The 16,459-nt window shown below is 39.6% G+C and overlaps 2 protein-coding genes across 3 annotated transcripts in view; one reads left to right on the forward strand and one right to left on the reverse strand.

Annotated features, from left to right (window-relative positions):
- Nucleotides 1-5,750, forward strand: part of LOC125234571 (WD repeat-containing protein CG11141) — a 39,284-nt gene extending 33,534 nt beyond the window's left edge. The window contains exons 11-12 of one of the 2 annotated variants that reach the window (XM_048140863.1): nucleotides 2,304-2,429; nucleotides 5,604-5,750. In XM_048140863.1, coding sequence (XP_047996820.1) covers nucleotides 2,304-2,429; nucleotides 5,604-5,652 — 175 coding nt within the window. In that variant the 3' untranslated portion in view covers nucleotides 5,653-5,750. Of the gene's footprint in view, nucleotides 1-2,303; nucleotides 2,688-5,603 lie in introns of those variants that run through there. The other variant, XM_048140861.1, reaches the window with a different exon arrangement.
- A 1,898-nt stretch (nucleotides 5,751-7,648) lies between these two features.
- Nucleotides 7,649-14,176, reverse strand: LOC125234887. Its single transcript, XM_048141308.1, has 4 exons — nucleotides 13,721-14,176; nucleotides 10,199-13,075; nucleotides 9,172-9,319; nucleotides 7,649-8,355 (listed from the first exon to the last, which is right to left on the reverse strand). Exons 2-4 carry the CDS (start codon nucleotides 11,930-11,932, stop codon nucleotides 7,649-7,651), a joined length of 2,589 nt encoding a protein of 862 aa, XP_047997265.1. The 5' UTR covers nucleotides 11,933-13,075; nucleotides 13,721-14,176.
- Nucleotides 14,177-16,459: the final 2,283 nt, after the last annotated feature.

A 16,459-nucleotide genomic window follows, 5' to 3' on the forward strand; every position in this document is an offset into this window, starting at 1 on the left:
TTGAATCCACCCGTGTAAGGAGAATAGGTACTCAGAAGAAATGCGACTCAGGACTCATCCATTCTCGTCGCAACCGCCGCCGGCCCGGCTCAGGAACATCCACGCCGCGAGCGCTCACCCCCGCGCGCGTCACCACCACCAGCCCCTGTCTCATGCACGTCAGCGTCTATGGGTGAGTCTATAAAGACTATATCTCTTGAATTTAACCCACTGTGTACCTACAGGCACTCTCTTGAATCCACCCGTGTAAGGACAATAGGTACTCAGAAGAAATGCGACACGGAGATCATCCATTCTCGTCGCAACCGCCGCCGGCCCGGCTCAGGAACATCCACGCCGCGAGCGCTCACCCCCGCGCGCGTCACCACCACCAGCCCCTGTCTCATGCACGTCAGCGTCTATGGGTGAGTGTATAGAATTTTTTTAATCCCTCTCATATACAGTGTGGAAAAATTGAATGCCACATGGATGGCAACTACCTTAAATATTGTAAATAGCACATTTTGTGTAAGGGAGACTTTCCTTTGCTTTTAAACACAATAAATTCTGCATTTAAGGATTTATGAAAAATCGCTTGCCTCAGTCTGGATTCGAACCGGTCAAATGTGACAAAAAATAACGTGCCGTATTTTATGATGCAGATTGAAAGGGTTACTGATAAGGTTCATTTTTCTCTAAATAACAAATACAATCAGGACAACGGAAGGCCATGAAAATTTGGCACATTATTTGGCACGTTATTTTTTGTCACATTTGACCGGTTCGAGTCCCGACTGAGGCAAGCGATTTTTCATAAATCCTTAAATGCGGAATTTATTGTTTTTAAAAACAAAGGAAAGTCTCCGTTACACAAAATGTGCTATTTACAATATTTAAGGTAGTTGCCATCCATGTGGCATTCGATTTTTCCACCCTGTATAGTCGCACCTGAGTAGGTATGTATAAGTACACTCTCTTGAATATACCCGTATATGTACTCATAAAAAGTGCGACTCGCAACTCATGCATTCCCGCCGCAACCGCCGTCGGCCCGGCTCGAGCGCTCACCACTACCGGCCCGTGTCTCATGTACCTATGTCAGTGTCTATGGGTAACAATCTAAACACTCTCATGAACAAGTATCTATAAGAGTCTATGGTTGTTTCTCTTGAACCCACCAGTTTAGGTATTCAGAAGTACTGTGAGTCAGTGTGTACGAGTGAGCCACTGTACCACCACACTAGAGTTCTACAGCACCAGCAATAGCCGTGTCTCATGCACGTCAGCGTCTATGGGTAAGAATCTGACTCATGAACCCACTTACCATTGACAGATGTATCTATAAGCGTCTATGGCAGTGGTCCCACCGCGAGCTAGTAAGCTATGAGCTATCGGCTATAAAAACGAAAAAAAGATAATCACTCCCGTGTAAATAAGACACGGCGATGTTTATAGTTACTAGTTACTCGCCCAGCGGTGAGCTTATCAAAATCGCCGTGTCTCTTTTATTGCACGGGGGTACTTATCTTTTGTTCGTTTTTATAGCCGATAGCTCATACCTTACTAGCTCGCGGTGGGACCAGTGCCTATGGTTGTTTCTCTTGAACCCACCAATGTAGGTATCAGTGGCGGCTGGTGAAAATTTCTGCTAGGCAATACTGAGCAAAAAGATACCTATCTTTGCATTAGGTACTTTACTAGTAATTAATTTTAGGCAAGCCTGTGGGAATCGGCTTGTATGAACTAGCCGCTGCTGGTAGGTATTTAGAAGTACTGTGAGTCAGAGTGTACGGGTGAGCCACTGTACACTGGACATCAGCGTCTACGGGTAACTATATAACGTCTTTGTTAATTCTACCCGACTAGATATCTAACACACTCTTGAATCAATATTGTGTTATTGTTACCCGCCTGCTGCCACCATCGGATTCTAAACACATTGTGAGGCTTTAATAATTAACCCCTTTATTTACGTTCACTAAAGTTATCAAGCCGATAAAGTTCGTTTATCCCTTTCCGACGTATTGGTGTTATTAGAAAGGGACAAAAACTTTAACGGATTTTAACTAAAAACTCCTGTGAGACTCAGACATATTAAAAAAAAATTATTCCTTGAAAATGGAGCGAAACATGTCGAGCGTTATATCGACTTAATACGTGACGTGAGTAACCCGCTTTTTTTTTAATATGAACTTTATTGGCTTGATAACTTTAGTGAACGATTATGAATAAGGGGAAAAGTCTAGAATCAGAAGGTTTTTTGAAATATTAAATCTTCGCTAAATCTGAAATAAGTAATTACTTATCTATAATTTTATTTCTAGAAACGATCAACAGAACGACGACCTCCTAGAAAAGCAGATAGAAGAAAAAGAGAAAATCCTAGCGAAAATGCTCAACCTGGACTCCCTAAGCATCTCCACCAAAACCGAGGACTGTCCCAAAGAAACGTACGTACCACAAATCAGGGAACCTGAAATTGTCACCCCAAAACATAAAATAGAGAAAGAAGTAGATTTAGTGCCTAAGATAGTGAAGTTGCCTAATAATTGGAATTTAGAGAATATAGAATTGAGGTTAGAAATGCAGGCGAATGGGATAAAGGACGCCAAGAATTTGATGTCGCCGGAGGAACATTCGGATAGCGAGTGGGAGATCGTTTGATAGTTGGTTTCAAATAAGGATTTTTTTAAACACTAACCCCCTTTATTCATTCGCTTTATTCGTAAGCGACATTTCCGTGGAATGCCCCTTATTAGGTTTAAACGGGCTAGCTGTCAAAGCATATGTATGCTGAAATGATGTTCCCTGGCGTTTTAGGTACAGCGAGCTACCGGGTAAATAGGGGTGACTTTACACATTTGGGGTTACATTAATTGATGTATTACTGAATTAATAAATTACTCTTACTGAGATTGTTTGTGAAATTAGTTAGATAACTGATACTCCTACTAAATAGAAATCCGTATAAAAATATGTCATGATATAAAAAATCAATTTCATAGCTGCATTTTAAAGCAACCCCCTTTTCTGGTGTGTTGATTATTTATTCTATAGTTGACTGTATTTACCAGGGAGCATTTCTAACAAACACAGGTGGATATTTCTTATGATTTAGAATTCGGTTGAACAATATAACGAAGCTTTAAATCGCTTGGCAACTAGCGTTTATAGTAGTTTGACGAGCTAAATAAATGTGGCGGTAACTACGTTTAGCTGCAGTATACACTGTATTTAAAAAAATCCACCTACTGCCTAGTTTGGCTGGCCAAACTATTTTCTTGTGTAAATATCACGTGTGGTGAAAAAATATGCAGCAATTTGTAGAAAATAAGACCACAAGTACATACTTAGGTAATTATACACTTATACACAATATGAATGTTATGAGTATGTAAAATATAAGTAAGTAATGTGAAATATACGATATCATGTACCCAGTTAGTAATTATGCATTATGATATTAATAATACAAAAACTCTTTTTAGATCATACATTTTAAAACTACATAGAGGTGGATGCACTTGACTCTTGTTCACACTTTCCTTTGTCTATGTAAGGTGCACTGGGGCGAAGGTAAACAAAGGTGGGGTAAATGTGAAAATAACACGAGGCATTTCGTAAACTCTTAACTCAAAGATCTTTCTTACCATTGCTACAAGTTAAAGTGCCTCTAGTTAGGAGACATTTGCCATTTGCTGAGTTATCCTGCTTTCATATTTACGTAATACCGTACACCTCTAGATAGACAAGTTCGCTTATTCTATGTGGAGTTTGCTTCTGACTGAATCTCTAAAAAGTAACTATCTATAAGTAATTTTAATATTCGTAGACATCTTTCCCGATACACATCGCATACTTAGCAATAAAATACACATGTTATTCGAGCATAATATTAATAATAACGTTATTAGCGTAAAACGGGCTTACTTTAGAAGGAAAGGGGTATAAAATACGGTTACTTTGTAAGTTGAAATACGTTTTATATTTTATTGCTTGGATTAAGTACTTTTAATTTATATTTCCACCATATAAAAATGAAATTTTATAGTCGCCCCTATATTCCAAAGTCACCCCGTTTTACAATAACAGTTTGTAGTCAATGAATTACGTAAGTCATCACGGGTGCATAAAATGTAAATATTAATTTATCGCAACGTAGAATAAAATTAGATGTATTGGCTTTACACCAATCGTAGGATTAGCTATTCGTTTTTGCAATATTTGATCAATCGCTAGTTGTAAACAATAAAAGGACAAGAAAATAAGTACATACATATTCAACATTCATACAACAACATAAAACTATCCTGCAAAAGCAAAATGGCATTGCTAAGGCACTGGTCCCACCAGTAGCGAGTAAGCGATGACCTATCAGTAATAGAAACGAACAAAAGATAGTCGGTCCCGTATAAATGCAACTTGTAGTTTTATGAACAGAGGCACATAATATGAATTATGAACTCGGGCCATTTTTTTCAAAGTTGTCCACCCCACTTTTTTTTTGGATTTGGAATTTTTTGTGTTTTCCACTCAGAATCGCGAGCCCTTTCAATCCTAATAGGAGAAAAAAAGTGTCCCAAGGTTTTTTTCCCATTCCGTTACCATTTTTTCATACATTTTGTATGGCGGTAACGGAATGGAAGGATCGAAAAAAATTATGGAAATCTTGGGACATTTTTTTCTCCTATCGGAAGAGCTCTCGTTTCTGAGTATGCATCGCGTAAAAAATACCCATGTTACAAAAAAAGTGGGGTGGACAACTTTGAAAAAAATGGCCCACTCACACTAGCCCTTTTATTTGTAAGTATATTTAATAATTCACTGAGAACAAAACATGCATTAATATTAATAATAATGTTATATCACGCATTATTATTTTTGAAAAATCTGCTTACGTAATATGTTGTATAAGTATGAATTTAAAGTATAAGTGACAGTTTGTGATTGCATTTATTTAAGAACATAGTTATGTTTCGTGAAATATTTGGTCTAGGGTACCCCAAGAATCAAAATAACCCACGATTAAATATTTTATATATACAAATATAGCATAAGCTCTCTTTACATATTTATTGAAATGAACTATAATCCTTTTGTCATATTTTTTCTAAATCTATATTTTTTACTTGAAGCGTAACGTGTAAGTGACAGCTCATAATTATGTAATGTATACGTCCAAGTGTTCGACACTGTCAAAATAGGGATCTACATGACACCTTCATAGGTTGAATATGTGCATTGTACACGATTTACCTAAGAGTTTGTAGACGGTCTCCCCCAAATTGCACTAGCACATTAGCACTAATATACAGGGTGGAAAAATCGAATGCCACATGGATGGCAACTACCTTAAATATTGTAAATAGCACATTTTGTGTAAGGGAGACTTTCCTTTGTTTTCAAAAACAATAAATTTTGCATTTAAGGTTTTAAGGTAGTTGCCATTGATGTGGCATTCGATTTTTCCACATTGTATATGTATACTATAAAATTAGCACTAAAAAACGACAGCACCAACCAGGTTTTTTCTATTGGCCATGGAATGTCGAACACAGGGACGTTTACCTACTTTTAAATTTGTTCTTATTTATTTGTTTATTATACAATTATTTTTACAAAAGTCGGAAAGTCGCCTCCGATGGTATGGCCACATACGCCGCAGACCGGTAGACTACGTCGGAAACAGATGCCTCAACCTCACCGTCCAAGGCCCTAGGTCACGCGGCCGCGGTAGGCCTAAGAAGCGCTGGCTAGACGTCGTGACAGCGGACATGGAAGAGAACAATCTCTCACCTCAGGATGCCGAAGACCGGGCAAAGTGGAGAAGGTTGAGCAGGAAAGCGGACCCTGGCGCTAGGCCGGGAAAACGCTAGGTTGAAGAAGAAGAAGAAGAGACAATTATTTTTACAATTTGTCATGTTGGTTTTACATTCAAAGTTTTATGTTATATTGTTAATTCTAGTATTTATTTACACCGTGTCCAATAAGTTTGAATACAGCACAAATAGCCAATAAAACAAAATGAACAAATAGTTACTACATTATTATTATATTTTATGAATGGCACTCTTATTTACTACATTCACAACAAATGTTTTGGAATAACTCCAGCATTAACTTGTTTACCAGTCTCAAACGCTTCTCAAACGGATCACACGCGGCACGCACCGTTTTCTTCACATTTCAACCCAAATACTCTCGATAACCTTTTTGAAATGATCTAGGTTTATTATTTTATAAAAATTTAGTCTTCAAAGCATGTACGAGGTGCGGTCCAAATGTCTCCGGCCCGACAAATATGGCGGAAGAGTTTAAAAAAAGTATGGATATCATTGTGTTCGTCATTTATTCCACTTTTTGGTGTATAGTTTCTTTAGGTGTCTGTTGGCTGTAGGTTTTTTTACGGTGTTTAGTGCTAGGTTAGTGCCCAAACTTTTATCGTGCTTACAGCGAGATGAGTGAAAAACCGTGAGTTCATGAAACTTGAGACCAGCATAGACACCGCGTAGCGAGTTTTTTTGAATGCAATTGCTACTGTAGATGAAACCATGGTTATGTAAGACGATACTCTGTACAAAAGAAAATTAATGGAGTGACAACGTCATAATGAAAAGGCGCCTAGAACAACCTCTGTCACAAAATGCACGAAAAAAGATAAAGGCTACGGTATTCTAGGGTTGTCACGAAATTCTAACGATTTACATAAGAGAAGGGTAGACTACGGTAAATAGCAGATGCTACGCAATATTTTTTGGCCAATTACGATAGCAGATTATGCAGAATAGTCTTTAAAAACTTAGCAGAGGCACAAGGGCATCTCCGCGACAATTTCCCCGTTCACGCTGCTTCATTTTACAAGGTTGCTATGACGAAATGTGTCTTCAAAAATATTCGGCACCTACCTTATATTCGAGACGTGACCCCAAGTGATTATTATTTGTTCTAAAAACTTAAGGTAGACTGAAGTAGAAAAAAAAAATCTTCGTTTGACGAAGTGACCCGTGCGGTTTAGGGCGATTTTGAGGACAAAAATCTTTATTATTTTTATTAGGTGATGGAGAAGCTTATAAAGAGATTTGAAAAGTGCGTTGTGACAGAGGAAGACTATATTAAAAAATAAAAATAAAATTGTAAAGATATGTAAGCCCTTTCTTTGTTAGGCCGGAAACTTTTGGACCGCACCTCGTATGACCATACGAAATAGTCTAATACGCCTAAACCTGGAGGCCTGGGTGGCCACTCATGTTTCGGATAAAAAACTGCCAAATTAGTCTGAAACTACGCTAGAATACCATTTGCCGAATGTGCTGGAGGTGCGTCTTGTTGGGACACATGATACTTGTCCACGCATGTAGGGGTGGACAGAATATCTTGGGGTCGTGGATGAGGTGAGCTAAATGACACTCGTAGTCCAGTACATGCACGTATAATTGATTAAGTGTGATACATAGGTGTTGAATATCACTGATTTTAAGCGGACGGGCGCGGCCGTCCGTCGCAAGATTGCTGAGCGAATTGAAGTACCGCCCCCACTTCACCGCGCCCCGCACCATGCGTTGCGCCGGCGACGGCTCCCGAAGATGCCCGAACAAAGACGAGGCGTTAACATCCTCCGCGGCGTTGAAAGCATGCTGCTTTCAAGAGATCAGCTGCTGAAGACTGATTTTTAGGGATCGGTCTGATCATCCTTTGAATTATTTCCCTCGTCATTGGGTTCAGGATCAGTTGGCAGAAGACACATCTTGTTTACGGCCCTTTTGATTAGACCTTTTTCTGTTTGTATATCAGCGACCCGACAAACACCATCAGGGCCCTTGTAGAGATGAATGACACGGCCCATGCGCCATTGTAGCGGCATCAGGTTGTCTTCTTTTAAAAGCACGAGATCACCAAGCTGGATTCCTCGCTGATTGGTTTTCCATTTCACGCGCTGTTGAAGTTCAGCCATGAATTCACGACGCCATCTCTCCCAAAATTGCTGCCGGAGTAGCTCGATGCGCTTGTATCTGGTAGCTGGATTTCCCGTGACGGGTAGAGAAGGTACAGACGAAGTCAATGGCCGAGAGATTAAAAAATGCCCTGGGGTAAGGGGATTCATGTCGTTGGGGTCTGACGAGAGAGGAGTGATTGGTCTGGAGTTGAGGATAGCCTCTATTTGCACAAAAAGAGTAGTCAACTCTTCAAACGTCAGGTTCGCGTTGCCCGCAATAGGTTTTAAATGAAACTTAGCTGCGCGGACGCCGGCCTCCCATATGCCACCGAAATTTGGCGCGTACGCGGGAATGAATTTAAAATTAATGGATTCATTAGCCGCGTAATCCGAAACTGGATGACAGCTGGACCGTAAAACTCTACCCAGCTCATTGTGCGCGCCTACAAAATTTTTACCGTTGTCGCAGTAAATAAACTCGGGCTTGCCCCGACGCGAAACGAACCTGCGTAGACACAGTATGAAAGCCTCAGTGGATAAGTCGCTTACTACCTCGAGGTGAATCGCCTTGGAAGCGAGACAGACAAAAACGCAAAGGTAGGCTTTAGTATTACGGCTACCGCGTCCTTTCTTATTAGCTATCATGAAGGGACCGGCAAAGTCAATCCCAGTAGAATGGAAAGCGGAACTTGATTCTACTCTTACACTCGGTAGGTCACCCATTATAGGCTGAATTGTTTTACCTCGTTGCCTAACACAATCAACGCACTTTTGAGATATACTCCGAGCTAAATTCCTACCACCTACTGGCCAGAACTCTTCCCGCAGTGAAGACAAAATCAACTGAGCACCTGAGTGATATAGACGCAAGTGCTCGTACCTCATAAGAAGTTTTGTAAAATGATGCTTAGCATCTAACACAATTGGATGTTTTTTATTAAAATGATAGTTTGAATTGCTTATTCTCCCTCCTACACGTAAAATACCACTGGGATCTACGAAAGGGTTAAGAGATAAAATTCTACTTCGGTTATGAAGTGGTTTACCCTGGCTCAAATTTTGGATGTCTTTCTGAAACGACTGCGCTTGACATTTTTTAACTAAAAATGCCAGTGAGTCTTTAAGCTCCTGAACTGATAAAGGTCCCTTAAGTTTGGTTTTTGATGTCTTACAGTTATTTATAAAACGGAAAACGTACGCATAAATCCTTTTTAAACGTACATAACTCGAATGTCGATCGAATGATACGACGGGATCACCAAAACTTGAGGTTTCGTCTCTGACAGTTGTTAATAACGCCTTGACTTCAGGCAAGTCTGAAGGAGCTTGAGGCATAGAAGGCCACTCAACAGAATCCTTCTTCAGAAACGAAGGACCTTCCCACCAGAAAGACAAAGACGGCAGATGCTGCGGATCAACACCCCGCGATGCTAGGTCTGCCGGATTTGAATCCGTAGGTACGTGTCTCCACTCGTGACCTTGAGTCAACTCATTAATTTTATTTACTCGATTGCGTACGAAAGTTTGCAGAGTTTTAGACTGCGATTTAAGCCAACCGAGAACGACCATGCTATCGGTCCACATAACATATTTATCAATTTTAGTTTTTATAGACTGAGCTACTTTCTTGCACAATTGAGCGCCCAACAAACTGGCACACAGCTCGAGCCTTGGAATGCTTAAAATTTTTCCACTTGGGGCCACTCGGGCCTTTGCGCAAAGCAATCGAACTGTGACATGATTATTGCTATCAACCGACCGCAAATAAACACAAGCTCCATAAGCCTCTTGGGACGCATCAGCAAAACAATGAATTTCTGTGCGCTCAGTATTAGGTAAATCGGAAAGAACATGTCTACTAACATTTATATTTGACAAATGATCCAAATTGTTGACAAACTTCAACCACCTTTTTTCAAATTCCAAAGGCACTGGAGTATCCCAGTCCAATTTGGCAGCCCATAAATTCTGAAGAAGAATCTTAGGTTTAATAATACAACAACAAAGAAGACCCAATGGGTCGAACAATTTGCAAGTTGTAGATATGATTGTTCGTTTTGTTATTTTATTTGGCGGTGCAAAGTCTATAGGAAAATGCAACGTATCCACCTGAGGGGACCATTTTAGGCCTAAAACGGAAGCATCATTATTAAAGTCAAGGCAATTTGTAGACCCTGACTGATCTTCTAAAATTTGTGGACAATTTGTGCGAAACTTGCGCAGGGGAAAGCATGCAGAATTTAGGACATTGACAACATTTTCGTAAATATATTTTAACTCTTCTACCGTTGACGACCCTGTGTTGAGGTCATCAATGTAAAAATCATTTTTGATAACGTTAGACGTGACTTCATCCTGACATTCAAGAGCTAGTTGCTTGAGACACCTTGTGGTGACAAAAGGTGCCGAAGCCATCCCATACGTAACAGTGTTGAGCTGAAAAATCTTGACAGGCTGATCAGCCTGGTCTCTCCACAAAATGAGCTGCAGGTGGCGCTGTTGTTCGCTGAGGGAGACCTGCCTGTACATCTTCTCTATGTCAGCTGTCAGAACGAACCTATTAGTACGGAAACGCAAAAGAATTGAAAATAGGTCACTTTGCACAACCGGACCTATAGCCTGAATGCAATTCAGACTCTTGCCAGAGCTTGTCAGAGCTGAAGCGTCGTAAACGACACGAAGCTTGGTAGTTTCTTTTTGCTCACGAATAACACAGTGGTGGGGCAAATAGCACCCGAAACTTGGCCGTCCCACTTCAGTCATATGTCCCAAATCGGCATATTCCTGCAAAAAATCGCGATATTGATTTTTGACGATGGGATTTTTATCTAACTTCTTTTCTAAGTTTAAAAAACGTCTCATAGCTATAGGATATGAGTTTCCGAGAGCATCCTCGGGTTTTTCCTTGAATGGCATCTGTACAGAGAATCGACCATCAGGTAAACGAACTGTATTTTCAACATAATGAGTTTCACAAAACTCTTCATCAATAGATAAAGACTTACAATCGGAAGGCAAATTTTCCACCTCCCAAAAACGCTTCAGAGAATCATCGACATCTTGTAGTGACGTCTTGCGCCTTGTAGTGGCTAAATGACAATAAACATTGCATCGGTTGTAGCTTTCGTCCGTGCGACCAGCTACTAACCATCCGAACTTACTATCTTGTAGGATGGGTTTTCCTTCTCCTAACTCTACATGATCAGGTTTAAGAACCTTGAAAAATTTGTCCCCTGACAACAAAATGTCGACCTCATCCGGTTTATAGAACAACGGATCGGCTAACTCAACATGGGGCAAATCCAATTTTTCAACATCAATTGCTACATAGGGAAGATCATCTGCAATTGTGGGGATCACCCAACAATTAGCATCTAATTCATACGAATTAACGCGAGACCTAACCTTTAGTTGGATACGTTCGGATATCTCCGTTTTTTGTTTATTGATCCCAGTGATATCAAATGGTTCAATTTTATTTGTGGGTAGATTTAACTTTTTCTTAAAACTCTCAGAGATGAAAGACGACTGACTAGCATTGTCTAAGAGCGCGCGAGCGAGATGAGTAGTATTACTCTTAGGACAATATACTTCGACCTGAGCCGTGCACAACATAACTTGACCCGACTCGTCATCATCTGCAGTTGACATGTTAACGGAAGAGTTTATACGTTTTGCAGTGTCGGTAGTTGCAACCTTATTATTATTATTACTGACGCTTTCGCAGTGTAAAAGTGAATTGTGTTTTTTCTTACAATTACGACAGGAACCCTTTAAAGTGCATTGAGAACCATCATGTCCCGCGCGAAGACAATTGTTACAAAGTTTATGTTTTGAAACCTCCACGAGCCTGTCCTCCAGACTCATAGATTTAAACTTGGAGCACTGGTAAACATGGTGGTTCTGCCCACATACTAAACACGAATTAATTCGTGGTCCCTCGCCAGCTGCAACAAAAGACTTAGTATTCTTGTTTTCCTTAAAAACAGGTTTAATTTCATTTGACCGACTGCAAAACATCGTTTCTAAAACATTAGCCCGATTACGCAAAAACTCCTTAAAATGTTCTAAAGTAGGTACTTCGGAAGAATTTTTATTTAATTCACTTGAGGGTAGGCGTGAAAAACTGCCTTTATACTCCTCCCACTTTCCATTTGTTTTGGGATCTAACTTCGCCGAGACCAAAAATATTACTAATGGGTCCCAACCCTGAGTTGAAATACCTAACGTATCCAAAGAATTTAAATTTTTAGATACAGTATCTATTAAATACCTTAAAGACTTAAACGATTCCTTATGTATAGGATTAATATTTATGATCGCGCTCAAATGATTATTTATTAAAATATTTTTATTATTATATCTTTCACACAATGTGTTCCACGCAAGCTCGTATCCGCTGGCAGAAAAATCAATTGACCTTATTACTAAACTAGCACTTCCTTGCAATGAATTCCGTAAATAGTGGAATTTATTTATCGGCGCAATTGATTCGTTATTATTGATTAATGACTCAAATAAATCCTTAAACTCCAACCAACGTGTGTAAGTTCCATCGAACGTCGGCAAATTTATTACTGGTAGACGAACTGACGCATGTTTTTCATCACAAGAACTAAATTTAGTTGAGTCATTACCGCCACCATTTTTGGCCGAAAACGTATCAATTATATCCTACGCTAACGCAATTTGTGAATAAAAAAGACTTTCGGTCTGGGTCCGTTCTGCTATTTGTTCATCTAAATTAGAGCAAATATCTTCAAGTTGAACTTGTACGGCATCATAATCAACCATTATTTTACGAAGTCCATCTAATCGCAAACTCAGCTCTTTTACTACTAAAGACGAGAGCTCGGACCCTTGTATAGTTTTTACAAAGTCTTTAAAAACCGTCAATTGACTTTTAAGCCCACCGCGCCTTCTATTTAAATTTTTAATTAATTCCTCAGTCATTTTTTAAAATAAACAATGAGCTAAGTAAATAAAATGGTGCAATCAAACCAGTAACACGATCCAGCCGTCAGTCCAGCACCCGCTGCCGCCGAACCCGCCAGCAGCACCGACCGCGTCAGGCGAACCCGGCTCCGCGGCGCTCGTACTCGCGAACAGCCCAGAAACCGCTTAGCAACAGGCCCCCGGTCACAGCGCGCAGCGACGAGTACACTGGAATTTACCACAACGGACTTTGAACCATAGGAATTCACCTCAATGAACTTTGACCCTATATTGCAATTGCTTTTTAAATGCAAGTTTAACTGGTCTAAACAACTAAAATATATTTTTAATGCGTCGAAGCAAATAAACGTATTAATTTTTATGCAGAAGAAAGAAGGCAAAACGAAAGTATTGCATAGAAGTAGCAAGCGTGGCATAGAACAAAGAAAGTAACGGTAGGTATGTATTTGTAACGGTACAATGTACGCTTACAAAGATTTATTTAAATTGTCGAACTTTAAAATTATAATTACTAGCTTATTGTTACTGGATAAAACTTAGGTGAGACGTGCAACTTATTGATTTATATAGAAATCATTTATGGCAAGCGATAAGATTGAAATAACGGTGCACAAAAAAAAAACCCGGCAAGCATTATTGAGCTAATTACCGAAAGTAAACAACTTCTTTTGCAATTTTAAATGCATTGATCTGTACGGAAACCAAGCAAAAATAATTAAGTGCTAAAAGTATAGTGCAAATTGGCTAGTACGCATAAAGCTAGATACATAACCTGACGTTTGCGAGTAGGCTAACACTAATTATAGCAAATGGAAGTTTTATAAAATTAGGGAACAAAAGGAACGGGCTTACTTTATATCGGCATTGACTTTCGATGTTCATTCCAACTTGTAGTGTTGTAGAATCCAAAGCGCCACAGCAGTAATTCCCATCTCTTTGTTCTCGATGTCCGTTATTTCTTGACCGCCGCCATTACAGTCGCACGAACTCCAACAGTCGCCTCATGACCGTTTGATTTAGATTCGAAGATATTTCACGGTCGCCACATGTCCACGCATGTAGGGGTGGACAGAATATCTTGGGGTCGTGGATGAGGTGAGCTAAATGACACTCGTAGTCCAGTACATGCACGTATAATTGATTAAGTGTGATACATAGGTGTTGAATATCACTGATTTTAAGCGGACGGGCGCGGCCGTCCGTCGCAAGATTGCTGAGCGAATTGAAGTACCGCCCCCACTTCACCGCGCCCCGCACCATGCGTTGCGCCGGCGACGGCTCCCGAAGATGCCCGAACAAAGACGAGGCGTTAACAATACTCATTCCCAAGCATCCTTTTTAACTTTAAGGCATTTTTTTTTTCCAAAACCTTGGTTTTAAAGAAAAAAAAACGTTGATTTTAACGCTTTTATCTGTAAGTACTGAAGGTAGTTTACCTCGCTTACATACTGCATCCCACACCTGGGCCGATGGTGAGCTCTGGAACCTAGGCACATTTTTCTAGTTGCCCGGAACGTTATCTATCCTCGGTACCCATAATAGTTTATTTTGGACACGTGGCGTCTGTTTTATCACATACAGATTCTCCTTATAAAAAATAACTCGTCACCTGCGTGCCGAGCAAGTATTTTGTTGGCACTTTACCTCTTTGTTTTTCTTAGACACTTCGGAAATTTCATGTACTTTGTGCTTGTATTTTATTAAGAGGAATATACTCTTTAGTTTAAATAAGAATTTGATGGCCTGTGATCCCTATATCTTTAGAACTGAGGTAAAATGTGAGTATTCGGACTTATTGGACACGGTGTAGATCTCTACGCACAATGCATAGGTAGCAAAAAGTATTCGTTTTTTATTTGAAACAATTTAGAAAAAAATAATTCGAGTTTTGGGTGAAATATTAAAAAAAAATTTCGCGTTATTGTAAGCTTATATTTTCCGGTGATTGGTGTTTTATGCCGAATATTTTTTTTTTTTTTATTATTATGTACTTAAATATGAATGTTTATAATAAGCATAATAACAGCTGTATACAGCCATACGCTTAGTATTGTTATTGTAGCCGAAAAAATCCGTAAAAGCTCGGCCACACATGCGCGTTTTGATAGCGTCGGCGGAGCGGTAGCGGAGCGCAATGATAGCGGTGCGCCGGACGAACGCTGGCGTTGCGCCCAGCGGACGCCGGCGGGAACTAACGAGCGCAGATTGCGAGCGGAATGTGCGCGGATTGCGAGCGGAACGCCAGCGTTCCGCCGGCGCACCGCTATCATTGCACTCCGCTAACGCTACGCTATCAAAACGCTTTATGTCTGGCGGACGCTTAAAAGTAATGCATAATGAGTGCAATAATAATAAGTTATCTTTAAATCTCAATAGTCTTATAAGTTAAGTGACCCCACGAATATTATCATGTTTTGTCACTTTTAGTTCACTTCACACCACACTCCACTTATAATGTATCCAATATAATATTGTATATACAAGTATCACTTATGGATGAAATAGTGCCATCAATATTGTAAGGTGCAAGAATGTGACTTATCAATGATGTCAATGATCATCGTCAATGATGGAATCTATAGCGGTTCCTGTAACTCGATTAAAGTTATATCTAGTGGAAAGAAACAATCACTGATGTTATAATACACAATGTTTTAGTGAGCTGTGTGCTGCATTTTTGTTTTGCAAATAAAGTATTTATGACAATGACTTTTATTCTTTTTTTGGTACCATGCTTAACCCTTTTCCAGACAGAATTGTTATGCAAGGATTTTTAAAATATCCCAAGATTTAATTATTTAGGATTGATGATTTAGTTGAAAATATGTAATATTTAAATAAATAAGGTCCATCGACAGTCAACGTACAGTCGGCGCGCACGCGTCAGGAATGTTGGGTGACATGACCGAGAGCTGGGATTTTGTCGACATGACTTTGTCAATAATATGCAGCGTATATCCGTCGGTTAGATTATAAATACTATGACATATTTTTAAAGGAAAAATTCACACCTCCGGCAGGACTCGAACCTGCGACCTCTGGCCTTGCCGGGGCCAAAATATGTAATATCGCTCGCAGACGTTTCTGCATGATAAAAAAACAAATTTACGTTCTTTTGTCAAATTAAAATTAATAACCTTTTTTTAATTCTATACGTATAATATTTATATAATGAAGTGATATAAAACTGGCTAAAATAGTTATCGAACATATCGTAACAGTAAACTTTACGACTAGAATAACACAAATTAAAATATTTAATAATTAGGTATACTAAATAAAAAATACTATGTTTGGGCGAACGTAGCTACAAGAAAATGGACACTAGCAAATAGACTCAATCGGCAAGATTCGATAAACTTGCATTCACCGTCGCCCCATCACTGTTTTCGGGCGAGTGTGGCACTGTGGTGTGATGCGAGGCACGGGCGCTTTCCTCAGCCCCCGAATGCACGGAACTCGTGCGCGGACTGTACATTATAACTCCATTTGGATAGATCAAGATATTTCGATAAATGTATTTCGTTACATTGCTCGACTGAATTCATTGTACAGCGAAGTGTAAAAATATGAGTCATATGGATGTACAAA

This window comes from Leguminivora glycinivorella, chromosome 16 (assembly GCF_023078275.1).
Source record: "Leguminivora glycinivorella isolate SPB_JAAS2020 chromosome 16, LegGlyc_1.1, whole genome shotgun sequence".
Lineage (NCBI taxonomy): Eukaryota > Metazoa > Arthropoda > Insecta > Lepidoptera > Tortricidae > Leguminivora > Leguminivora glycinivorella.

Bases quoted from the DNA above. Each gene is read 5' to 3' on its own strand.
- LOC125234887 (XM_048141308.1), bottom strand. From the start codon at position 11,932: ATGTTTTGCAGTCGGTCAAATGAAATTAAACCTGTTTTTAAGGAAAAC. The intron at 9,320-10,198 runs GTAGAAGAGTTA...GTTGATCCGCAG, and splicing joins TCAACACAGGGTCGTCAACG to CATCTGCCGTCTTTGTCTTT. The intron at 8,356-9,171 runs GTGATCCCGTCG...AAAATTTTGTAG, and splicing joins AGACGAAACCTCAAGTTTTG to GCGCGCACAATGAGCTGGGT.